Raw genomic sequence first — 25,820 nt, forward strand, 5'->3', positions numbered from 1 at the left:
ATCGGCGCTTCCTCCCCGGGACCTCCCTCTAAGCGGACCGCACAGAGCCCCTCCTGGAACGGCCTCGGCGGCTGCCGCTCCGCGCGCCCACGGCGGTCTGAGCCCAGCCCTCCTCAGCTCACAGAGCTAACTTCCCGACTTTGAAAGTCTTCTCAGACTGAACCCCAGAGAGCACGGCGGGTCTCATTCATCTGGGAGCCCAGCGCTCCGTGCGCAATATTGAGTGAGTGCTGAACGGAGGGCGACGACCGTCTTCCGACCCTTAAGGCACCTTTCACGCGGTTCCTCCACCACCTGTGAAAGCAGCCCCGCGCGCGCGTCGGGCTGGGAACCGGACGCGCCTCCCGACGCCAGAAGGCGAATGGACTACAACTCCCAGCGGGCTGTGCGACGCGCTGCTCCAATTGTCAGGCGCGCCGCGAGGGGCAGGGTCTATATAAACCCCCTGCCGATGCGCGAGCGTCCTTTCTCCCGGCCGCCGCGTTCTGGGTGTTTTTTCTTTTTGGGAGGCCGGCCTGCTGCCATGCAAACCTATCCCCCGCCGCACCCCGCTGTAGCCTCGCCGCCTCCAACCCTGCCCTCGCCGGGGCTGCCTCCCGAGGCTGCGGGATGCTGAGCGTCACACGGGGAGCCGGGCCTGCCAGCCTGCTGGGGCCGAGGTGCGGGATCCACGTCGGCCACATGCGCAGTGAGAGTGGCCAGAACCCGTCAGGGTGACGCCCTTCTCCCGCCTTGGCCTGCGCGGCCCTGCGCCCCGGTGACGGGTGAGTAACGCGGCCGTGTGCGCGGCAGTGCTGAGCCTGACGTGGCTGGATTTGGGGGAGGCCGCGTGGTGGTGTCAGCCTGACCTTCGATTGAATCTATCTGTGACAGCTACCTGCTGGGTGACCTTGGGCGAGGGACTTCACCCAAATTATCTGGCTGCACAGCACACGTTAAGGAGGTCACCCTGGTGGATATAGGGACAAGATTTTTTGGAGGATGGGTTTAGAGTTATTCAGGTCCTATTTTGAATCCCAGTTTTATCACTGTCTGTAGTGATAGGCGACCTTCATTCAGGAACTTAATTGATCTAAACTTCATGTCTGTAAAATGGGGATGATAAAATGGTGCTGTGAAGATTAAATGAGACAAAACGCTGGCACATAGTAAAATGAAGTGGTAATGGGGAACTGTGGGATGTCTGTACTCTTTTTTGGTCTCCAGAATGTCCCGGTAGATGCACAGGATCTAGGTGAGTCTGAGGGCTGAAGAGCCCTTGGGGCTGTCGTGTGACCTGGATTGCCCTGTGGCCCTTATCGAAGCTGCAGCTGCTTCCACATAGCTGCTGTGGTCAAAAAGGAGCCCAAAGTGACAGTTTTCCTCGACGGTCGCCGTTCTGTTTGCTGTAACTGATCTGCAACATTTCAGGAAAAGACAGTTCCCCTTGTACTTGCCATTTCTCTGGTATAGACAGAGAGCTTTACTAGAATTGACGTTTCCAGAGGCCAGCAGAAATGTTCCGTTGGTGGGGTCTCGCATGTAGAGTTAACAGAATAAGGCCTTCGAGAAGTAGCGTGCCAAGGCCAAGACAGTATGGAGGCAGATGGGAATGGGTTGGATGTCTGTACTGGGAAAATCCAGCGGCAAGTCATTGCCCGCTTAAGGCATCAGTACCTGGACCAAAGATCAGTCAAACCTTTATGATTCTGAAGAGCAGATGAAGGGAACAATAAGATCACTCAGGACCACTGTTCCCACCCTAGCTGTGCCAGATGGAGACTGCAGGATGACTGAAGTTGCTTTCTGGTGAGTGAGGACTCGGGTCTTGACAGCGATGGAGCACAGCAGCCTCAGGACCAGGTAGGTTTCTTGTGGAGACTTAATTTGGGAGCTACCTGGCGGGTCAGAACAGCATGTTTCCAAGGGCTGTGGCTGGTTGTAGCCATGGGATCTCCAACTGCATGCAAGAACAACCTGGAGAGACTTTGACAGCTCAGGTCACCATAATACCTGCAGCTGCCACTCGCCTTTCCTATAACACCTCAGGCCTGGGCTGGAAGCCTTCTCCCCGAGGCCAGGTGTTTGCGTTAACTTCCATGTATATGGGTATATCGGGTCAACTTTTTGGTTTAGAGCTTTCTCGCTTTTTTCTGCAGGTTGCTTCAAGTTTCCTGGCGGTATCTGATAATGAAGAATCTGAGGATGCCAGCTTGCTGCTATTGCTGTGCTTTAGAATAAGGTACAGTTAGATGTTGAGGTCAGCCTGCCCCTCCGGTTCCCTTTCCCATCGGATCTGAACTCTGGTCTTGGTGGTCGTAAAAGGAGGAAAAGTAATGCTGAAGCTGGCCTCACGGCGCTTGTAGTCTGCTATAGAGCATGTGGGCTAGTTTCACACAAGGTTGAATTCTCTCTGAACTTATTTTCTTCTCCCATGGTAAAATGGGATAATTTGAGGTTTACAGGGAGGATGTATGTGAGGCCCTGGGAGGCTGGTGTGGTGACTGCTGTTGTTTCTCTATTTGGGAGGGGTTCATCAATGGCCTTCTTGTCTCTTGATGGTGTACCTTTTTTTAGAGTGTTACCAGGAAGCTGTGTTCATCTGTGATTGTGGATCCAGAGAACTGGGTAAGTTAGTGACTACCTGAAGCTTTATCACAACTTCCTTGGAGTTTCAGGTAGTGCTTTACTGTCGTGAGCCCTAAGCAGTGCAGTAAATAGATGTCACTCGGGTCTGTGTAAAAATCTTGGCGTTTTAATACATCATTTATATCTGGCCTTCCCTTGTGTGCCATATTTGTTAGCTGCTCATGGCCAGAGAACAAAAGTAAATGTTTGCAGATTTGCCCACCGTTGAGGCCAAGAGCACATCCTGCTGTGAGTAGAATGCAGCAGAGGGGACAGCCCTGCACTTTTGGCAGCAAGGGCTGGTTGCCGTGAATGTGCTGTAGTGGCTTGGGCTCATGCTCCCTTGTCTGGGGTGACCTCAAACCATGGAGTCTTTACCCCCCCGCCCCTGCAGGCAGAGTGGGAGATGGATTAGGTAGAAACAGTTCCATCTGGCTCAGGGTATTTTTTTTAGGGTGACTGGTCCAGGATGAAACCTAATCTGAATGGACATCTATGGATGATAGATGCGGATATGGGACTGAGACCAGCTTTTAGGAAAATGTCTGGGTGGCACTGATTAATTGGGGCAATACTAACACACTGGCTTATACTTCCTTTACAGGAGAGAAGTGGTACAAGAAGAGGCAAGCTAAGACAACAGGTTATTTTAGGTGGGAATGGTGACTTTTTTTTTTTGTTTGCTAATGCTGGTACATGGCATCTAAATGACCAATAAAAGACTATGAAAATATGTTTGTCAGTTTTCTTTCTTTTTTTTGAGGAAGATTAGCCCTGAGCTAACATCTGTGCCCATCTTCTCTACTTTATATGTGGGACACCTGCCACAGCATGGCTTGACAAGCAGTGTGTAGGTCTGACCGCACCCAGGATCCAAACCGGCGAGACCCTGGGCCACTGAAGCAGAACAGTGTGAACTTAACCACTGTGCCACTGGGTTGGCCCATTAATGTCTCTCACATTGTTGGTTTTTCTGTATCTAAATACTCCTTTAGACCCAAGCTGAATTAGTCTTTTTTTTTTTCCTTCTCCCCAAAGCCTCCCCAGAACATAGTTGTATATTCTAGTTGTTCCTTCTGGTGGTGCCATGTGAGATACCACCTCATCATGGCTTGATAGTGGTGCTAGGTCTGGGTCCAGGATCTGAACAGGCAAAACCCCAGGCTGCCAAAGTGGAGTGTGTGAACCCTGAACACTTGGCCACTCGGCTGGCCCCTGAATTATAGTCTTAATCTCTTCATAAAAAAAGGCTGTCCTTTCAGGACAGTCTGATCAATTCCATAACTGCAATTCCATGTATTTCTCCTTTGCTGAGTGTAGGATTGGTGCATCCTTAAGGATCTTTGAAGGTTTCTTGTGGCATAGGCAGTTTGCCTCAAGCTCTACCCACCTCCCCATTCCTCTAGCATAGAATGAGATCAGATGCAGATTTCTAGCATAGACCCAGACTTTTCAAGAGGGTCCTGGGTACTGGAGATGACAATATAAGTTGGAAAGTGGGATTTCCTGATTTGGAAAATAGAAATGTGTAGAAGGTTGGCATAGGTCTGGTTTAATACCAACTGACTTTCGTCAAGGTCAAGTTATTTTTCTGAGCCACCATTTCTTAGATGTAAATAAATTCATACCTATTCAATGCATTTAGGTAATTAAGATCAACACCGGTGGGCCTGGCACAGAGATGGCACAGTAATGCCCCTCAACAGGCTTGTCCTTAAAACAGTCTAGGCCCTTGCAAACCTACACCTGGTCAGGGAGCAAGCGCCAAGTCTTGCGCCTTTTGGTCTAGATTTAGCTGACTCCACTTCCTGCTACATGCTGGGCCAGGCAACTTCCATCCTGGCTGGAATGCCTGATGAAGTCTTTACCAGCCACCAGCCTTGACGCAAGTTTGTTGGAGGGAACGAGGTACCTGAAAAGGCAGATAAAACTGTCCACCATTTGACCTGGTGCGGGTAATCCATGCATCCTGACCCCAAAGAACCTTAAGGACTAGGGTGCCTACCACCTGAGAAGGGCCCCTGGGTTTAGAAAGATGTGATCCACTTTGGTTAATTCCAAACTGTTCTTATCTCCAAGGGTAGATAACCCTACTGGATAAATGATTGTTCAAGGACAAATTGGAACCTTGTTCATCAGTCCTCTTCAACAGTTGGCCCCTTGATTTTCATTTAAAATCAAAGGGCTCCCTATCAAATGAAGGCAACAAGTGTTGCAGGAATATTCATAATCTCAGGAAACAGTCAATTACCAAAATCTTACAAAACGTAAAAATGTAAAAGTTCTTGGAATTTTTTTTTCTTTTTTAAAAGTCTCTTATATCCCTCACATAGTCCATTCTGGCTTTTCCTTTGTCCTTGCTACATCATGGCGGGGATCTCTGAAGACACTGTGTCCAGGGGCTGCCAATGACAGTCCATCAGTGCATCGTATAGCTCCTCGCTCTGCTCCATGAACTCCTTGTTGGCCTCAGTCACATCCAGCTGCGGCATGGGGTCTGGAAGAGAAGCAAGGATGCGTTTAGGGAGCGCCAAGGGGAGAAGCACTCAGCAACCCCAAGAGACTTGGGTTCAGTTCTCTACTCCCAGGACTTCCTGTTCCCTGGGGCAAGTTCCCTCGTTCCTTACAGGGGCTGATACCACTGCCTAGCAGGGTTCCTGTGAGGACGGAAATAGGATAATATGTACTTAGAGAATGAAACGTAGTTACTATTCAAGTAATGGCAGTTGTTACTCCACATTTATTAAAAGCTACACCTGTACCTCTACCATCACATGCCCTGGATCTTCTAGTGTGGTCCTTATTTCAATTTTGGGTTTGGAAAACCTGATCAAAATTACTAAGTCCAAAGCACTATTCCTAGAATATTACACAGCATTGAAAATGAACCTCAGCTGCACACAACTTGGATGGATCTCACAAATAACATGCTGTGTGTTAAATGAAAGAAGCAAGACAGTACCTACAGTATGACTGCATTTATAAAGTTCAAAAATAAACCTAGAGTTTAGGGATTCATATCTAGGAAATAAAACTATAAAGAGAAGGAAGAAAATGGTTACCACAAAAAACTACAGTCCTTTTCCCTAGTAGGGTTCTAAGTTGTGACTGGGGGAAGGATGGCTTCTGAGGGCTGGCAATGTTCTACCTGACCTGAATGAAGGTTTCATGGGCAATCACTTTATAATTACATATTAAACTATAGATTTATTTTATGTACTTTTCCATACGTGTGTTATATTTCACAATAAAAGTTAAAAAAAAAAACAATCACTATCACTGATAACATTTTATACCTTTCCTTTTAGTTTTGTTTGTGTAGGTTTAAAATGTATACACACAAACACACCATTCATTAAAACACACATTTAAAAACTAACTGAAGAGCCCGGCCCTGTGGCTGAGTGGTTGGGTTCGCGTGCTCCACTTCGGCAGCCCAGGGTTTCGCCGTTTCGGATCCTGGGTGCAGACATGGCACCGCTCATCAGGCCATGCTGAGGCAGTGTCCCACCTCAGCACAACCAGAAGGACCTACAACTAGAATATACAACTATGTTCTTGGGGGGGGCTTTGGGGAAAAGAAGAAGAAGAAGAAAAAAGAAGGTTGGCAGCAGATGTTAGCTCAGGTGCCAATCTTAAAAAAAACAAAACACACAACTAACTGGAAAATTAAAGAAGACCTAAATAAATAGACAGACATCCCATGTACTTGGATTGGAAGACAATATTGTTAAGATGGCAATATTCCCCAAATTGATCTATGGATTCAATGCAATCCCTACCAAAATTGTAGCTGCCTTTTTTTTTTTTTTTTTTGCAGAAAATGACAAGCTGATCATAAAATTTATATGGAAATGAAAGGGACCCAGAATAGCCAAAACAATCTTGAAAAAGAACAAAGTTCAAGGACTCACACTTCTCCATTTCAAAATTTACTCCAAAGCTACAGTAATAGAAACTGTGTGGCAGTGGCTTAAGGACAGACATATAGATCAATGGAATAGGATTAAGAGTCTAAAACCAAACCTATACATTTGTGGTAAACTGCTTTTCAGCAAGGGTACCAAGACAATTCAATGGGTAAAGAACAATCTTTTCAACAAATGGTGTTGGGACAACTGGATAACCACATGCAAAAGAATGAAGCTAGACCCTTACCTCACACCTTACACAAAAATTAACTAAAAATGGCCCAAAGACCTAAATGTAAAGGCTAAAGCTATAAAACCCTTAAAAGAAAACAGGAGTAAACAGGCAATGATTTCTTAGATATGACACCATAAGCACAAGCAACAAAAGAAAAAAGTAAATCGGACTTCACATAAATTTAAAACTTTGGTGCTTCAGGGCTGGCCATGTGGCCGAGTGGTTAAGTTCTCATGCTCCACTTTGGTGGCCCAGGGTTTCACTGGTTCAGATCCTGGGCGTGGACCTAGCACCACTCATCAAGCCGTGCTGAGGTGGCATCCCACATAGCACAACTAGAAGGACCTAGAACTAGAATATACAACTATGGACTGGGGGGCTCTGGGGAGAAGAAAGGTGCTAATCTTTAAAAAATAAAACTTCAGTGCTTCAAAGGACATTATCAAGTGAAAAGATAACTCATGGAATGGGAGAAATAATTTGCAAATCCTATGGCTGATAAGGGACTAGTATCCAGAAGAGAATATAAAGAACTCTTATAATTCAACAATAAAAAAGACAACCTAATTTAAAAATGGGGGAAGGACTTAGACATTTCTCTATAGATATACACATGGCCCAAAAAAAAAAAAGGGGCCAGCCCCGTGGTCAAGTGGTTTGTGCGCTCCGCTTCAGCAGCGCAGGGTTTCGCTGGTTTGGGATCTGGGGCACGGACATGGCATCGTCAGGCCGTGCTGAGGCGGCATCCTACATGCTACAACTAGAAGGACCCACAACTAAAATACACAACTATGTACCGAGGGGATCTGGGGAGAAAAAGTAGGAAAACAAAAAAAAGAAGATTGGCAACAGTTGTTAGCTCAGGTGCCAATTTGTAAAAAAAAAAAAAAAAAAGGAAGAAGATATACCCATGGCCAACAAGCATAGGAAGGTGGCCAATAAGCACAGGAAAAGATGCTCAACACTATTAGCCCCCAGGGGAATGCAAATCAAAACCACAATGAGCTACCACTGCAAATCCACCAGAATGGCTATAATGAGAAAGAGTAACAACTGCTGGTGAGGATGTGGGGAAAATGGAACCTTCATATACTGTTGGTGGGAATGGAAAATGATGCAGCCCTTTTGGAAAAGTCTGGCAGTTTCTCAAGTTGTTAAACACAAGAGTTTTACCACAAGATCCAGCAATTCCACTCCTAGGTATGTACCCAAGAGTAATGAAAACTTTTCTATGCCCACACAAAAACTTAGACGAATGTTCACAGCAGCATTATTCATAATACCAAAAGCATAGACAACCCAAATGTCCATCAACAAAATGGATACTCATACAATGGAATATTATTTGGCCATAAAAAGGAATGAAGTAATGATACCTGCTACAACATGGATGAACCTTGAAGACATTGTGCTAAGTGGCACATTCACAGAGGAACACACATTATATATGATTACATTTATTTAAAACATCCAGAGCAGGTAAATCCAAAGAGACAGAAAGTAGCTGAATGGCTGCCAGGAGCAGGAGGGAAAGGGCATATGGAGAATGCCTGCTGAAGGTTACAGGGTTTCTTCTGGAATTACAAAGTGGTAATGGCTGCACAACTTTGTGATGATTCTAAAAACTATTGAATTGTACACTTTAAAAGGACGAAGTTTACATTATGTGAATTATATCGCCCCAAACAAAAACTCGTAACTAGGAATTCATCACATATTCTATTTTACATCTGGCTTTTTTTCATTGAGAACATTTTCCTGTCAATAATCTTAGAAAAAGACATGATTAAAAAAGGACTACCATTGTGTAACGATGGACGGTGACAGATATTAACTAGACTTACTGTGGTGATCATTTTGTAATATATACAAATATCGAATCATTATGCTGTACATCTGAAACTAATGTATGCCAGTTACACCTCAAAAAAATGACTACCATTATTTAACAAATCCTCTACTATTGGATATTTGTCAGTACTGATGATTATCATTTGGGGATAAAATATTTCAAGTAAAATTACTGATTCAAACATAAACATTGTAAGAACTTTTTACAGAAATATAGTATAATTTAAATTTTTTTTTAAAGATTGGTCCTGAGCTAACATCTGTTGCCAATCTTTTTTTTCTTCTTCTTCTTCTCCCCAAAGCCCCCCAGAAGGACCTAGCTGTACATCCTTAACCACTTGGCCATGGGGATGGCCCCAGTATATTTTAGTTTATATTTGATTACTAATAGTGCGATGATTAAATTTTATGTGTCAACTTGGCTAGGCTACGATGCCCAGTTGTTGGGTCAAGCACCAGTCTAGATGTAGCTGTGAAGGTATTCTGTAGATGTGGTTAACATCTGCAATCAGCTGACTTTAAATAAAGATTATCCTCAGTAACACAGGTGGGCTTATCCAATCAATTGAAGGCCTTAAGGTCTAAAACTGAAGTTTCCGGAAGAAGGAATTCTGCCTCAAGACTATAACTTGGTGGGGGCCCCGTGGCCGAGTGGTTAAGTTTGTGCACTCCGCTTCAGCAGCCCAGGGTTTCACCGGTTCAGATCCTGGGCGTGGACATGGCACCACTTACCAGGCCATGCTGAGGCGGCATCCCACATGCCACAGCCAGAAGGACCCACAACTAGAATGTGCAGCTATGTACTGGGGGGATTTGGGAAGAAAAAGCAGGAAAAAAAAAAAAGATTGGCAACAGTTGTTAACTCAGGTGCCAATCTTTAAAAAAAAAAAAAAAAAAAAGACTAACTTGGAAATCCTGCCTGAGTTTCCAGCATGCTGGCCTGCCTTACAGATTTATATATACAGATATCCTGTTGGCTCTGTTTCTCTGAAGAACCTTGACCGATATAAGCAGCATGCTTAAACTTTTTTTTCTTGTGGTTTATAGGCCATTTGTTTCTTTCATAAATTATTTCCAGCTTTCTCACCTACTCTTAAGAGTCTGTTTCCATTTCCAAACCAGTCAGTGCTCAATCTTTCCACATAAGTACAATGCCTGTTCCTGCAACCAGAGGGATCTTTCTTTTCTTGAATTTTTAAATTGTAAGGGTTGATGCTTTGAGCATTTACAGAGGCTCCATACGGAAACTGTAAGACAGCATGACCAGCCTGGTTACTCCACTCAGTGTAAGTAACTGCTTATGGGAACAGACTAGTCAACAGCTCAATCAAGGGCAGGCATTTGCGTGCGCTGAAGGCTATGGATACACGTACAATAAAAACACCTTCCTCATTCTGAAGACGGCCTGGAAGATGGCCCATTGAAGCCAAGGAAAACGTGAATAAGAAGAAGCCCTGCTGTGTCCCCTTCACTGTGAGGGTATTAGGTCAAAATGGGAGGCATCGCTCAGTCACTCAGTGGTAAAGAGCAGGAAGTCTGGGGCAAGACTGCAGGGGTTCCATGATTGACTCCACCTGTAGCTACTAAGTCACAACTTGCAACTATGTTGACCTTGAACAAGTAATTTAACTTTCCTCTCAGTTTTTTATTCTAAAAAATCAGGATAATTGTAGTACTTACCTCAAAACTGTTGCGAAGGTTAAATGAGTTAAATACACGTGAGGTGCTTAGAACAGTGCCCTGCACATAGTAAAACCTCAGTAACTGTTAGCTATTATTAACTAAGCCTCAGTTTTCTTTTCTGTAGAATGGGGATTAGAATGGTACCTACCCATCGCAGTGTTGGCAGGTAGCAGTGCTTAGCATCAAATATGCTATTATTATTTTTTTTTTTTTTTCCTTTTTCTCCCCAAAGCCCCCGGTACATAGTTATATATTCTTTGTTGTGGGTCCTTCTAGTTGTGGCATGTGGGACGCTGCCTCAGCGTGCTTTGATGAGCAGTGCCATGTCCGCGCCCAGGATTCGAACCAATGAAACACTGGGCCGCCTGCAGTGGAGCGCGCAAACTTAACCACTCGGCCACGGGGCCAGCCCCGCTGGCTATTATTATATTACTAATGGGTGAGAAAGAGACTGGAAACTTCTATGGAGTTATACACAGATTTTCTTATAATCAGGTTAATCATCTCTAAAAAGTAGGCAGCACTTCCTGGAGGGAACAATCAGGGACTCCAGGCCTGACTTTGCCTCTAACTCACTGTGTGACCTGAGCAGACCAGTTGGGCCACCAGTTCCCCGTCTGTCAACTGGAGCTCCTGTGTTCTGTACAGCCCACCCCCCAAGGTCACTGCTGTTAAAATCAGATGAGAGCACACACGTGAAAGCGCTTTAAAATGCAATGAAGGAGACAAGTTTGTTCTTTGCCTGAAGATGATGTTTCCTTAGGATATTTTGCTTACAGATCACCTTTTTCCTATGACTGTCTCAAAGAATACTGCTTAAAATAGACTTAGATTCTAAACTTTGAGTCTTTTTGCAGCTTAAAAAAAGTTTTATTTACTTGAGAAATCAATTTTGCTTTATAACAACTGTTTAAATTTTACTCCTTTAAAACTTAACATGAGTTCAGAAACATGTTGAAAAAAATTTTTTTTCATAACTTTTTTAAACCTTAGAAAGTTTTTAAGTATTAATATCTCAGTTAAAAAAATGTGTTTGGGGCCAGCCCGGTGGTGCAGCGTTTAAGTGTGCACATTCCGCTTTGGCAGCCCGGGGTTCACCAGCTCGGATCCCGGGTGTGGACATGGCACCGCTTGGCAAGCCATGCTGTGGTAGGCGTCCCACATATAAAGTAGAGGAAGATGGGCACGGATGTTAGCTCAGGGCCAGCCTTCCTTAGCAAAAAGAGGAGGATTAGCAGCAGATGTTAGCTCAGGGCTAATCTTCCTCGAAAAAAAAAAAATTGTTTGAAGGTTAGCAATTCCTTCAGTTTTACTTTCCTTTTTCTTCTGTTAAATTCAATAAAAATTACAACAAATGCTTCTAATTTAAAAAAGTTAATAACAGCTTTTAATGACTATGAAGCAGGATTAGGGGTGATTTTCAGTTACTTCATAATACTTTACTGTATTTTCCAAATTTTCAATCATAACTATTACTTGAAAATGAGAAAAACACGCAAAATATACAGAAAAAAATTAAAACGAAATAAAGAATGTAATTTTTGCAAACTGTCAAACAAATACAAGGCAACACTATTTTTGCTAGAGACCTACACCCTGGGGGTAGAATGCCGCTGTCCAGGGGGTGACTGGCTCCCTCCCTGTCCAGTTGCTTCCCCCCGGCTCTCTGGGACCTGCACTCACACTCACTTCTTACCGTAACTGTGTCTGCACTGCCCTCTCACTAGAAGGTAAGTTCCTCCAGGGCAGAATTCACCTGGCATTCCTTCAGCATCTAGCTGAAGGCACGGTGCTGGCCATAAAGCAGTCACTCCGTAAGGGCTGACAGAGGAATGAGCGAATGGACTTTCTTACCTTCCAATGCATCATCTCCGACTTCTTCATACGTCTGCCAAGAGACCAGAGAGGTGGGTGAGAAGCAGGGTGAAATCCTGGCCCATGACCAGAGTGGCTTATCTTTATCAAAAAGGACTAGGCTGCTTCATCTTGCCCCATGTTTTCCCGAAGCCCAAGCTCCTGTCCTTACCAATCCCATCCTGGAGAACCACCTCTGCCTCTAGAGGATGCCGTAAGCGAAGAGGCCTGTACTTGCCAAATCACAGTTACCTGCATGGTGCTCTGGGTATAGCCATACTGGGGATAACTGTAGCTGTAGCTGCCTGTGTTCTGGTCATAGCCCCACTGGGCATAGTAGTTCTGGTACTGCTGGTAATACTGGTTGTAGCTGTAACTGTACATCTGACTATATTCCACTGGCTTCACACGACTCCTTAAAAGAAGAAAGAACCAAAAATAAACAAAAGGAGGCAAACATTTCCATACACTTAGTAAGTGGCCAAGGATTGTTCTAAGTGCTTTACACAGATTAATTTAATTGCCACAACAACTCTACGCAATAAGTATACCATTATTTCTATTTTACAGATGAGGAAACTGAGGTACAGAGAGGTTACACAATTTGTCCAAAGTCACACAGCTAATAAGAGATTCAAACCCCGGTGGTCTGGCTCCAGACCCCATGGTTTAAAGCTGGGAGCTTTCAATGGTTAGGTTTTTCTCTTTTATCAAACCTCATCAGTACCAATTTTTCCTCTTCTCAAGATCTTAGGGGGCTAATTTTCTGTTAGGCACAAAGGCTCAGGTACACATGGCCTGGAGGATCTAGATTCAGGATGACCCAATGAACGTTTCAAACCACAAAATGTTTAATCACCTCTCCCCCTCGAAAACATAAGACAAGTGTTCCAGCAGCCTTATTGTGATCACTGTAGTCATAGTTACCATTTATGGAGTAGGTACTCAGGATTTGTGCAATTATTTTTCATGTATGGTCTCCTATTTTGAGTCCTGCACAACCCTATGACAGAGCTTTCATTTATTATTTCCATTTTACAGATGGGAATACTGAGCCTCTAAAAGGTTAATTGATTTACCCAATGCCATGCCGAGGACTGGAGCCAAATTTAACGCCAAAGGTCATGCTCCTAACACCACACCATTATATACCGCACCTGCCCTGACAGACACAAGATGTCTCGCCAGTCTCCTACATCCTGCATTTGCCAATCAGGGCTGAGGCCCGGAGTCAGTGGAAAGCTTTCTTATCCTGAATGCACAGCTGCCCCAGCTGCTGTTAACCAAAGACAGAATGTCAAGCCTGCAGGCTACTGCTTTCAAAAACATAAAAAAGCATGTGCGAGTAGGCTCAAGAAACAGGCCCGGGGCGTGACCAGCATTCTCAGCTGAGAGGAGTCAAAAGAACATAACCAACCCAGCCCGGACATGACAATGCTCTTCCAGTTACTGCACTCTGAAGGGCCAGCGTCTTTCGTAGGTGCACACCAAACACATGGAGGAAGCAGAGGCTGACGCCACCATGCCAGCTGGGGCATAAGGAGAGTCGTAACTGCCACATAGCGTGGAACACACTATGTCTTCATAATTGGTGCATTCTATCTCCACAATGAAGCCTGAGAGGAAACCAAGTCATAAGCAGGAGCTGAACTACCATACCAATCTCTGCCATAGAAACCGCAAATGCTCAGTCTGAAGGGGCTCCCTCCAAGTTCCTTGGAGTTCAACGTCTGCTTGGTGAGCAGGACTCAGCAGAGTAGCTAGACTATGTCTGAAACCTCCCGACGGGGCGGCTTCATGAAGTCCAGCTGAAGAAACCCCCTCTCCCTGCCCAGCAGCAGTGTCTGCCTCCACGACTCCCCTTCCACGTTTCTAAGACGGCTGCCACCCTCCTGACATATTCACGTAATTGAAGGTACAGTCTTCCTGGCCTGGGTCTGTACATGACTGTTCTGTTTCTCCACACTCGGCTCTTACAGTCTAACTCTCAAAGGGAACTCTTGTCTCCCTCAATTCCTAGTGACAGGGCTCTTCCTCAGAGGCAGGCACCAAATGCAACATTCAAGGAAGAAATAGATACAACAGAATATAACTTCCTTGCAGAAGGGACTTTTGTTTCGCTTGTCTAGGACAGGGCCTATAGAATAGTGGGTAGTGAGTTATTGTTGACTGACTAAGTGGTAACATTTCAGAACCAACCAAAAAGTCAACATCAGAGGAACTGCTAGACAGAACATACAATCAAAATATCCCGCAGCTGCTAAAAATATTCTAACGATGATGACTGTGTGATTATATGGAAAGGTGAGTACACTGAGTAAACCCAGGGAAAGAGAGAATGAGCATTGTTATTGTAATTAAAAGTGAATAAATAAGTAAATCTACCACACGTAAACTGACCCGTATATAGTGTGTGTATGTATATGTATATCCATATATCATGGATGCCTATGGAGAAGCCTGGAAAGGAACTCAGAAATCATAACTAGTCATTTTAGGATAATAAGGAAATTTCTTTCTTTTAAATAGTTTCTTTAAAGTTTTTATATATAAATAGAGTTTAGGACAAACAACATTTTGGAGGGGGGTATCGCTCAGGCTGATCTTCCGTGTATTAAAAAGTTAAACCACAAAGAACCTTCATGGCCATTTGGAAGTCCTGCCCTAGGAATGCAGCCCCTCTTGTACTTCTGGTGCAGTTTCTCAGCTTTGGCATTACTGACTGTTTTGAGGGGGAAAGCAGTCAAACAATTCTTTGTTGTGGCAGCTGTCCTATGCACTGTAGGATGTTTAGGAGCACCTCTGGCCTCTACTCATTAGATGCCAATAGCACCTCCGCTCCCCAAGTTGTGACAACAAAAATTGTCTCCACATGTTGCCAGTGTCCCCTAGGGGGCAAAATCACCCCCAGTTGAGAACCACTGCTTTGGCCAAAGGATGGAAGATTATATGCAGAGAAAAGTTGTCTTACATCTGAGTGAGAAACCTGCCTGGAGCTCCAGGGGAAGAAGGGTTTTCTGCCTAGCATGACAGGTACAATAGCGATGAATATTAATATTTTATAAATAAAGTGTTTGGATCATTAATTCTTAGCAATTCCCATAGCAAGGGACATTCATAGGAAGTTTGTAGGTTTCACTGACACAAATGAGTTTAAAACCGGGTGTAATTTTTTTCCTTCTGTTCAATTCTCAGTTTCAGGGATAAATTTCTAACAGTGGCACTACTGGGCAGAGAGCAGAGACATTAAGCACGTACAGCCAAACTGCTTGTGCAGCACTGCTATCAGTAATGTCTGACTGTACCCGCCTCCCCCAAACACAGCTCTCTCCTCCACCGTAAGCTTCTGGAGGGACAGGGTATGCTCATTCCTCTCCAACACTTAGCACACAGCCTAGCAAATATCTGTCATTCATTATTGGTGACCTGAACTGAGTCTCCCGCAACCTTCCATCCAGCATGTGGATGCCCTGATTATCGACAAACAGAGGACGAGTGTCCAGGCGGGAGTCAGTCCAGAGGCCCTCCACCCTCCCTGCCAGGGCAGGACTCACGCTTTAGGGATTGCCACGCTCAGCCGCACTGGTTTAGACCCCAGTCCTACTGCTCCCTGGCACTCTGTCAGGGCTCGCTTCTGTTCTAGTTCATCTGTGAATTTCACAAAACCATAGCCCCTGCAGGGAAAAAAACCACACACTATTTAGATCACAAATGTGGCAAGTCTAAGAATGGAAAAGGGGCTGAGAAGGGAGAGAGGGAGTCCACCAAACCACATGGGAGGGGATGAGACCCCGTTGGTGGAAGTGTGCCACAGAGCAATGCGAGATTTAAGGCCGGGAGGCTCCTGAGATCTGTAGGAATCTCTGCTTTCAGTTCACCATTCTCCTCCGTACCTTCACGGATGGGGCTCCTTCCTTCCCAATCTACTGGGAAGTATTATCATTATAGCAGCAGCAGTTGTAGGAACAGGTGTAGAAGTCTCTTCAGTAAATATTTACCAAGTCTGCCCTGTATGCCAGGTATTGCACTCGGCACTGGGGCTGATCAGTCACAAGCAGACACGGTTCCTATTCTCCTGAACTCAGAGTCTACTTGGAGGAATAAACGAATGATAGCTAATATTTAACGAGTGCTTATTATTTCCCAGGCACCGTGCTGAACATTTTCCCAGGGTTATTTCATCAAACAGTCCAACAATTTGGGGCCGGCCCAGTGGCGCAGCAGTTAAGTTCACACGTTCCGATTCTCAGCGGCCGGGGGTTCGCTGGTTTGGATCCTGGGTGCGGACATGGCACCACTTGGCAAAAAGCCATGCTGTGGCAGGCGTCCCACATATAAAGTAGAGGAAGATGGGCATGGATGTGAGCTCAGGGCCAGTCTTCCTCAGCAAAAAGAGGAGGATTGGCAGTAGTTAGCTCAGGGCTGATCTTCCTCAAAAAAAAAAAAACCCACAAAAACAGTCCAACAATTTGATGAAGGTAGTATCCACATTTTACTGAAGAGGAAACCAAAGTTCAGAGAGTTTAACAACTTGCCCAAAGTCATAGTAGAAGCAGGATTCAAATCCAGGTCTGTCAGACTCCCAAAGCCTGAGCTTATAACTACTACTCTGATCAAGAGTGAGCCCTTCCCATGTCTGAAGTAGCAATAACAAATAAAACAGCAAACATCTACAAAGCATTTCCTACTGCTTTATTTATATTATATCATTTAATCCTTATATCACCCCTAAGTGCAGATACTATTAATCAGACCCATTTTACAGACGAGGAAATGGGGTCAGAGGTTCAGTACTTATCTGCTGCATTATCCCTGGCTAGTGTTGGAGTGCAATTCAAACCAGGCAGCATGGTCCAGAGCTTGTGCTCTGAACCAACACGCTACATGGTCTCTCTACAACACTTTCACCTCTCTATAACACCATTTTTCTATGAGAACAATGCTGACACTAACAGGGTAGGCATCAATAACAGGTAAGGCCTTACTTAGACACGCCTGTCTGGTCCAAAACCACCTTGCCTCCCCGACAGGAGGGGTAGACTTTGACGAAGAATTCATAGAGCATGCCATCGTCCACATCTGGGGTCAGGTCCCCCACAAAGAGGGAGTACTCAGGGCTGAGAGGAGAGAACAAGATTCAGAGACAAAGACCAAATCCTTTGTTCTGACAGGCTCTTCTGGCCCATTCTAGGTAAACCTTTCCTGGGCTTCCTTAGGAAACAACACATCTGCTGGGTCTTTAGCCAGGTCCTAACTTGTTTCATTTGGCAGTCGTGGCAGAAGAGTCACGGAGGTAGTCCCCTGCCCCAAGTTCTTCACCACTGCACAATGCCTGTCTGGCTGCCAGTTATTACAGGAGCGCAGATGGGGAATGGGGTCAGAGGTGCTCAAAAGATAAAACCAGACATTCTGTATTCATTGCATATTTTTAATTCAAATGGTGAAAGACAAAGAGAGAATGAGAACTGGACCTTCTCTCTTAAAGACCTAAAGCTTAGCTAAAATAAAATCCCCCAACTTTTAGAACAGGGGTTAGGAAACTTGTTCTGTGAAGGACCAGATAGTAAATACTTTAGGCTTTGTGGGGCACCTATGGCGTCTATTGCTTTTTCTTTGTGTGTTTTCACAATCCTTTAAAAATGTAAAAACCATTTTTAGCTTGTGGGTGATACAAATCAGCCATAGTTTGCCAACTCCTATTCCAGAACAATTCTTAAAAAAAAAAAAACTCATTATTTTCTTATTTCAAGTATGATACATATCCCTTGTATAAATCAGAATACACAAAAGTACAAAAAAAATTACCAAAAACCCCACTACTCAAAGGTAACCATTAAGAACACTTTGCTATAATTTTGTCTTTCTTCTTTGGCTTCTTCTTTTGAATTAAAAAAAATTGGGTATGATTCATTTGCTTTGTTTCTAGCATTTTTTCACTTTTAACGTATTGCCAATATCTTGACATGTCAGTATTCTGCTACAACATGACTTGTTAATACGTAGCGTTCCAATTAACAAACCTATTGCAATTTAAACCACTTCCCTATTATTATTTGTTTTCTCTCCAACTTTGCCCATTATACATAATATTTCACTGAACACTTTTGACGTTAATCTTTGCTCACATCCTTCGATAAATTTTGAAAAGTAGAATTACGGGGTCAGCGGGCACAAATCTTTATACAGCTTTTGATACATTGTTTTAAAGCTTTCATACAGCAACTTGAAATGCTTAATCAATTTTTGTGGCTACAACAGCTCAATTCTTACTGAATAAAACCTCACCACTGTGGGGAGTAACAGGGTGGAAGGCTAGGGGAGGGATCCAATATTGGGAAGACATGGGCCTCGATACGAAGCATTACAAAGCATACCAGGAAGATCCAACAACAGGGAATGGGGGCGTCTCCCTTCAGGAGGGAGGCAAAGTGGAGCCACACTCGGCTCCCCATCAAAGAGGGCTCCCCATCCTCTTTGGTTGTGACAGGCACAGGGATGCGTTTTGTCTTTATCTACACATTTCCTGGGGCTTGAAGCTACCTTGGGGCTACTCTCTACTTACCTGTTATCTGGTTGTTTCCCATAAGTGGCATAGTTCAGTTTAAAACGTTTTGCCTGGAAATTTAAAAACAAACAAACTAAAACAGAGAAAGGTGTTTCAAGAGTCAAACAATATTTGAAAAAAACTGAAACAAATTACCTTGGCCAAAACATCTCCCCCTCTCTAAGCCTCAGCTTTTTCTCCTGTATAAAATGAGGGGGTTGCACGGATGACCGCTAAGGGCACTGCCAGCTCCATGGTTCTATGAGCCCAGGTGTGCCAGCTTGGTGCAGCTGTAAGCTAAGTAACTGTGGGAAGAGCAGAATGTAACTCTCTTGATACGTGTCCTCACTGCTGCCAGCCTGTTTTACTTTCTCAACCAGGCAAGAGATCTAGAGTTTCAAGTCTTCCGTTAAGGGAGGCAGTGGTTCAGACTGGAAAGAGCATGAATTTTAGAGGCACCCAATCTTTAGTTTGCATCCTGGCTCTGCCACTTACTACTTGTGTTGCCTTGGGCAAGTTATTCCAATTTCCTGAGCTTCAGTTTCCTGGTCTGTCAAAGATAACAATGGCTACTGTTCAGAATTGTTATAGAATTAAATAAAATAATCTAAGTATACAGTAGGGATTCAATAAATGATAATTATCGATGACAATAAAAATGGCAACATCATCATTATCTAAGTATCCTTACAGGTGTGGCTCCTGGAAGGGGTTTCCCATTAATTTTATGCAAACACTTCTCAGCTGTGGCCAAATCTGCGAATTCTACAAAGCAGTAGCCAGCTGGGATCCTGGAAGGAGAAAAAAGAGAGAAAGAGAGTGATTAAAGGTGTGACTCCCAAATGAGAGACTGAGTCTTGGCCTGAAGCGAGGGAGAAATGTTTTTCTAATCAGAGCCCATACTGTTTTTGTTTGTTCCCTGCCATATTCCAGTTCAGAACTAACTAACAAACCTGACTACAAGGACTGCCAATCTGGGCCAGCCCAGACTCACTTGGTAAACATTTATTTATGTAATGTATCACCCATGAAGTTTACTCTTGCCAAAAATGTTTAATGTAATCCAATCAAACCTTCAGATCTAATGTTCAGTTTAGAGGAAATATGAGGGATAGAACAAGTAAAACACTATCACAAGGAAACAAATAAATCCAGAATGCAGAACCAGAATCCAGAAGGAATATAGGACCTTATGTAACAGAATCACTCTTAGCACTTTAAAAAGTCAACGTTATGAGGAAAAAAGATAGGTTGGGGACAATTATAAAAACTTAAATGTAGACTGGTCATTATATGGTATTAGGAAATTGTTAATTTTGTGAGTGTGACATGAGCATTGTGGCTATGTAAGAGAATGTCCAGTTTCTGGCCACGTATGCTTAAATATTCAGCATGAAGTCTCATGATACCTGTAATTTACTTTCATATGGTTCAGCAAAAAGAAATATCTACCTAAATCTATCTTTAACATGCATATTATTATTATTATTATTTTTTGGAGGGAAAGATTTGCCCTGCACTAACATCTGTTGCCAATCTTCCTCTTTTTTATGTTTTCCTCCCCAAAGCCCCAGTAGATGGTTGTATATCCTAGCTGTAAGTCCTTCTATTTCTTCTACATGAACCGCCACCACAGCATGGCAACGACAGACGGGTGGTGTGGTTCTGTGCCCAGGAAGTAAACCCACTTCACATGCACATCTCATCTAATCCTCACATAACTCTATGCGGCGAATGAAACCATTACTCCTATTTAGATGAGGAGACTGAGACTTAGCAGGATTATGCAATATGCCTTAAACCACACAGCCGGTACGTGCCAAGTGCTGAATCTGAATCAGGACAGTCTGACTACATTCTTTTCCCAACATTTTATTATGAAAAATTTCAAACACAAAAATTGAAAGAACTGTACAGCAAATACCCATATGCCCACCACCTACAATTAACATTTTATTATACTTATTTTATCACATAACCATCCGTCTCTCCATCCCTCCACCCGCTTATCATCCTTCTTATTTTCTGATACATTTACAGGCAATGAAATGCACAAATCTTCTAGACACTAAGTTATTTCCGCCACAGATTAATTTTGTGTATTCTAGAATTTTAAATAAATGGAATCATACAGTAAGGCTTCTTTCATTTAGCATAATGCTTTTGAAATTCATTCCTGTTGTTGCTATGTAAGTAGTTTGTTCCTTTTTATTGCTAAACGATATTCTATTACATGAATATACCAGTATTTACTTGTTTACCTATTCATGGATACCCGGGCTGCATGCAGCTTTGGGCTATTGTCATAAAGCTGCTATGAACATTCTTTTCAAGTCCTTTTCTTTGTGGCTATATGTTTTCATTTCTCTTGGGTAAATACCTAGGACCAGACTTGCTGGGTCATAGGGTAGATGTACGTTTATAAGGCACTGCCAGACACCTGCCCCCAGTGGTTATGCTTTTTTATATTCCTACCAGTGATGAATGAGAGATGTGGTTGCTCCACATCTGACTGCATTCTTTTTTCTTTTTTTAAATTTTAAAAATTGTGGTTAAATATATAACACAAAATATGTCATTTTAACCATTTTTAAGTGTTCAGTTCTATGCTATTAAGCACATTCACATTATTGTACAACCACTAACTGCATTCTTAAGCATTATGCTCTATTGCATATTATTTTTCCTTGGGTCTTATCTTTTTCCCTCATCTTCTCTGGTCTTGTTTTTTTTAAAATTTACAGTTATTTATTTTACAGTATTCTTAGAAGCCACTTCAAAGTCTTTGCCAAATGAGGCAGGATGTACGTGTAATGTGTCTGTAAGTACCACCATAAGAAACAGCTAGAGTTTAGTAATCACGGGTAGAGTAATCCCAAATCTTATTTCAGTAAAGATTAAAATGTGAGTACCTATGACAGCGTTTTAAAAAGAAAAAAGCATGACAATGTATTTTCATGCCAAGAGCTGATTATCTCGAGTTTTCTGTCTACAAGAACAAGAAGAAACATATTTAGGCCAGCATGACCTACCAGTGAGAAAACCCATGCCTGGGGTTCTGAACACACAAAGTACCTGTTCACCAAACAGCTACCGGGTTGACCATACTTCATACCTCTCACCTGTATTTTTCAACCATTTGATGATTTAGAAAGCTGCTTTAATAGAGTACCTGGTACAGAGCAGATGCTCAATAAACATCGTCAAATTCATAAAGGAATCCTCCCATTTCTAACTGGAACCCTAAGGAAAACTAAGACGCCCAAAGAGAAAGAAGAAATTGGATGCAATGGAGGACCACCATCTGAAAACATTCTCTGCATTTTGTCTTGTTTACTTATTTACTGTCTCATTCCCCCATTAGAATGTAGTAAACTCCATGAGAGGAGGGAGTAGGTCTGGCTTGTTTCAGCCATGTATCCTGGGAATCTAGAACAGTAGCACACAGCAGTATCTCTATAAATAGATTTTTAAATGAATGGCAGAAGAGTTAAGGGCCTCATGGCTATAGAGGACAGACTTGAATTCGAGTCCTGGCTTGTCATTTATTAGCTCTGTAACTTTAAGACAGTTACTAAGCTTCTCTAATAATAGTACTTAGGGCAGAGGTTTTTTGTGATTTTAAAAAGTGATTTTAAAGGGTTTATTACCTAGCAATGAATAATCTGTTTATATTTACTGATCACATGCCATATACCAGATATTGTTCTAAATGCTGAATGTGAATTAACTCATTTAATCCTCACCATAACTCTGTGAGGTAGGTGCCATCATTACCTCTATTTTTATAGTCAAGGTGAAGGAGTCGGAGAGGTTAAGTAACCTGTCCAAGGTCACACGGCAGACGTAACTTTCAAACACGGTCCGGCTCCAGAGTCCAGTTCTTAATCCCTATGCTAAACTTCCTCTCAATAAGCCTCCAGTTGTTAGTTTTTATAACATCATAGTAACTATTATTAGGAGTCAGAGGCCCTGACTCCCCGCGATGTTTACATTCTGCTGAATGACACTTGCAGCATGATCCATTCGGGGAGAACTGAGAGGGAAGGAGAGAACGTACCCAGTGAGGCGGTTCCGGATAATTTTGACGCTCATCACCGTCTCCCCCATGGTGGCAAAGGCTCTGGAGATGAAGTTCTCATCCATGTAGGGCTCCAGCTGCGTAAACACGAGAGCAGAACGACTCAGGCCAGCATCCAGGCTCCCCGTTCCCGCTTCCAGAGCCCCTCCCCCTCGGCCCAGGGTGGGCTACACGCTGCTGGCGGGCGGAGGGGTTTTCATCTGCTGAGTGGTCTGAACCCCAACTCCCGCGTCCCCACTCCCGTGCCTCCCTTCCCTTCAAACTTGCTCCCTTTAGGGAGCCTCCCCCTTGGGTTTAGGAACTTCATCCCTCCAGTCCTAGAACCACAGCGCCTTCAATCCCTGGGATTCCTCCCATGCTACCCCGGCCAAGCAGCCCCCTTCCCTTCCCTAGACCAGGCGGGGCCCCAGGACCCTCTCAGACTCAGCCCCTTCACCTGGATGTTGGGACTCGCCTGTCCGTCACCCAAAAGAACCCCCCTCTCCACTCACTTCCACCCTTTTGGGACCCGAGGACACCTCCCCCTCAGACCCTTCCTCCCTCCTCGGACCCGGGCTGACCCCCTCACTTACGTCGCCCATCCACAGGCTGGCCGCCATGCCCGCAGCCGGCCGGGACTCCTCGGGCCGCCGAGACCCGCGCCGACGCTAGTCGGCGGGGCTGGGAGCCCACGGAGCATGCGCCGCCGGCGCCTTCCGCGCATGCTCTGAAGCTCCGCGCCCAGGGCCGCGCCGGGATAGCCGGCTCCGGGTTTTTCCCGCGAGCCGGCTGGGCGCGGAGGGAGCGCCTACTGGAGGCCGCGGCGTCGGGTGGGGCGGCGCAGGCGGCGCCCAGCGCAGGCCGGTGGGTTAGTCTGGTAACAGGCATTCTAGGGTTTCTTTCTGACTTTAGGTATTTAAACACACATACACATACATATAAAGTTAAGAAAGTAACATATGTTACTTGTAAACAATTGCAAATATAAGCACATTTTTTTAAAAAGTGGAAAGTCCCCTTTGGGAGCCTGGACGATCCAGTTCCACTAACTCTGTGTGCCCTTGGGCAAGCCACTGGTCCGCCCCAGCTGCCCGTTCACCCTGAGTTTTCCAGTTTGCAAGACACAGATTTTTGTTGAACCTGGAATGGGATTCTCCCATCATTCCCATTGGGAATGGAATGGGGAGAGGGGAGGGTTAAAAGGAGTGTAAATTGGGGCAACCCAGTCGTCTCAGCAACCAATCAGTTCCCAAGTCTTCTCACACTACTTTCTGGACTCCTACATCCACTTCCCTAATTGAAAGTGCCAGCTCTAACCTGTTCCAGAACAGTGGCCTGCCCATAGAAGGCCCTCAGTAAACACGATTTCGATGACTAGATAATCCTGATAGTTTGACTCTCCTAGTCTGGGAGTGTCCCAGGCCTCAACCTCACTTTGGCGCCCATTTCTCAGAATGGGAAGCATCTGTACGAGGCGATTGTCATCTCTAACTGAAGCTCACCTCAAGTGATTGAGGATCCTTTTCTGGGGCTCCCTCTGGGCTGATGAGCTGCTAAAGCCCTTCCTTACCAGTTAATACATCCTAAGCACGGGGCTGGCCCCGAAGTCAAGCACTAATCTGTCTGAAAAGTGAGATCCAATCACGAGTTGCCAAATTTCCAGCTGCATCCTACTCACTGCGATAGTAATGTAGTGGTTAGGAGCTTTGGCTATAGATTTGAACAACTGGCGTATCAGTCCTAGCCACCCCCCCATAATTATTTTGGCAAGTTATTCAACCTCTCTGAGACTAACGATGATAGCAATGCTTACTTCATAGGGCGTTGCAAGCAGAAAATGAGAAGTTGGGAAAGCATTTGGCCCAATGCCTGGCGTCCAGTAAATTCTCCAATATGGCAGTTGGAGGTCTTCAAATAACTGATAGCTATTTATTTAGTACTATTTGTCAGCTCCTGTGCTGTGCTCTTTGCTTACTATTTTTTAAATTTATTTAACATGTGGAAGACTTTTAAATACTTATTTTTAATTTATGAGACAGGGATCTTTGTCCATTTTGTTTCTAATCAAAATCCTACAACAATGTCTGGGATATGGTAAGCACTGAAAAAAATATTTGAATTTATGACATAAACAACAAACAGCAGTCCCTTTTCCCAGCTATCCCTACCCCCAACTCCCACTGCCTTGAGGCACTCATTTCCAAATCTTTTCTCTAGAATCTGTCTGCATATTTCTAAATAACACACTTTCTCTTCATTTATAGTTTCAAAAATTTCAGCAACTGCCCCTCACAGAGGCACACTTCTCCATCTTCTGATTATAGTTTTTGTCAAAGCAATGTTGAACATTCGCATTACTACAACTTCGTAAATATTATTTATAGCTGAGCCATATGCGGTACTATGGTTATATGTGTTTTGGGATAACCAAACAATGGTTGGGAGATGGAGGAAAAGATAAAATTGAGAGGACTTAATGTGTCTGAATACACAAAAGGAGATTTACACTTCTGTTATGGACATTGGCACTGAATCAATGATAGTTATACCATAAAGCTAAGCATGTGAAAAACAAGGCAATTATTAACTACAGGGAATAAGAAAATTTACAATAGTCATAACAGCAAACACTTATGGAGCGTTTACTGTGTGCCTGTCACTGTCCTAACGCATGTAAAGCATCTACAGAGAGCTTTATAACTCTTACGTGCAAGACAAAGAAAAGGAATTGAGGTCCTGGGCTCAGGTGGAGGCTGATTTAGATCCCAGTCTGGTCCGTGCACTTGGTAGCTTCTAGACTGCAAGCAAGTCTCTTGACCTCACAGGGACTCTTTCTGGAGGGACAGCAATAACTATTCTGCAGGGCTGATGTGAGGATTAAATGAGCTATTATTGCATGTAAAGTGCTCAGCACAATGCCTGGCCCATCTTAAGCGCCAATCCACAAGAGGTGTTATTAAGAACAGGGTACTTTCAATCTGTTCTATTGTCAAAAGGGAAAACTCCAGTAAATTTAATCCAAATGGACTTTTTTTGGGGGGGGAGGGGAAGAGTAGAAGACACACAAATGCTTCT

At 44.0% G+C, this 25,820-nt stretch overlaps 1 protein-coding gene, 1 long non-coding RNA gene and 4 other non-coding genes across 10 annotated transcripts; 5 read left to right on the plus strand and 1 right to left on the minus strand.

The window, feature by feature from the left end:
• The first annotated feature begins 397 nt into the window (after window positions 1-397).
• Window positions 398-3,340, plus strand: LOC102148403 (uncharacterized). Its single transcript, XR_289821.4, has 5 exons — window positions 398-764; window positions 1,746-1,842; window positions 2,139-2,221; window positions 2,557-2,607; window positions 3,212-3,340. It is a non-coding gene; the product is annotated as an uncharacterized lncRNA (long non-coding RNA).
• On the plus strand, window positions 1,288-1,422 carry LOC111772655 (small nucleolar RNA SNORA16B/SNORA16A family). Its single transcript, XR_002806658.1, has one exon. It is a non-coding gene; the product is annotated as a small nucleolar RNA SNORA16B/SNORA16A family (small nucleolar RNA).
• Window positions 1,892-2,022, plus strand: LOC111772662 (small nucleolar RNA SNORA44). Its single transcript, XR_002806664.1, has one exon. It is a non-coding gene; the product is annotated as a small nucleolar RNA SNORA44 (small nucleolar RNA).
• LOC111772663 (small nucleolar RNA SNORA61) lies at window positions 2,249-2,381 on the plus strand. Its single transcript, XR_002806665.1, has one exon. It is a non-coding gene; the product is annotated as a small nucleolar RNA SNORA61 (small nucleolar RNA).
• Window positions 3,066-3,139, plus strand: LOC111772614 (small nucleolar RNA SNORD99). Its single transcript, XR_002806620.1, has one exon. It is a non-coding gene; the product is annotated as a small nucleolar RNA SNORD99 (small nucleolar RNA).
• A 798-nt stretch (window positions 3,341-4,138) lies between the features above and the next one.
• On the minus strand, window positions 4,139-24,501 carry TRNAU1AP (tRNA selenocysteine 1 associated protein 1). 5 transcript variants are annotated; one of them, XM_001503980.6, is made up of 9 exons: window positions 23,339-24,501; window positions 22,746-22,843; window positions 19,377-19,476; window positions 18,704-18,756; window positions 17,127-17,258; window positions 15,696-15,815; window positions 12,394-12,556; window positions 12,142-12,175; window positions 4,139-5,104 (listed from the first exon to the last, which is right to left on the minus strand). In XM_001503980.6, exons 1-9 carry the CDS (start codon window positions 23,363-23,365, stop codon window positions 4,968-4,970), a joined length of 864 nt encoding a protein of 287 aa, XP_001504030.1. In that variant the 5' UTR covers window positions 23,366-24,501; the 3' UTR covers window positions 4,139-4,967. The 5 variants fall into 5 exon arrangements, with proteins under 5 accessions (XP_001504030.1, XP_005607329.1, XP_070116728.1 ...); XM_005607272.4 differs by having other exon boundaries at window positions 12,394-12,553; window positions 23,339-23,482; XM_070260627.1 differs by lacking the exon at window positions 17,127-17,258 and having other exon boundaries at window positions 12,394-12,553; window positions 23,339-23,482.
• Window positions 24,502-25,820: the final 1,319 nt, after the last annotated feature.

The sequence above is a fragment of the Equus caballus genome, chromosome 2 (assembly GCF_041296265.1).
Source record: "Equus caballus isolate H_3958 breed thoroughbred chromosome 2, TB-T2T, whole genome shotgun sequence".
Lineage (NCBI taxonomy): Eukaryota > Metazoa > Chordata > Mammalia > Perissodactyla > Equidae > Equus > Equus caballus.

Excerpts from the sequence above, each read along its gene's own strand:
- TRNAU1AP (XM_001503980.6), bottom strand. The coding sequence starts at position 23,365 with ATGGCGGCCAGCCTGTGGATGGGCGAC. Across the intron at positions 15,816-17,126 it reads GACCAGACAGGCGTGTCTAA|GGGCTATGGTTTTGTGAAAT; the intron begins GTAAGGCCTTAC and ends TTTTCCCTGCAG. Across the intron at positions 5,105-12,141 it reads CGGAGATGATGCATTGGAAG|ACCCCATGCCGCAGCTGGAT; the intron begins GTAAGAAAGTCC and ends CTTCTCTTCCAG.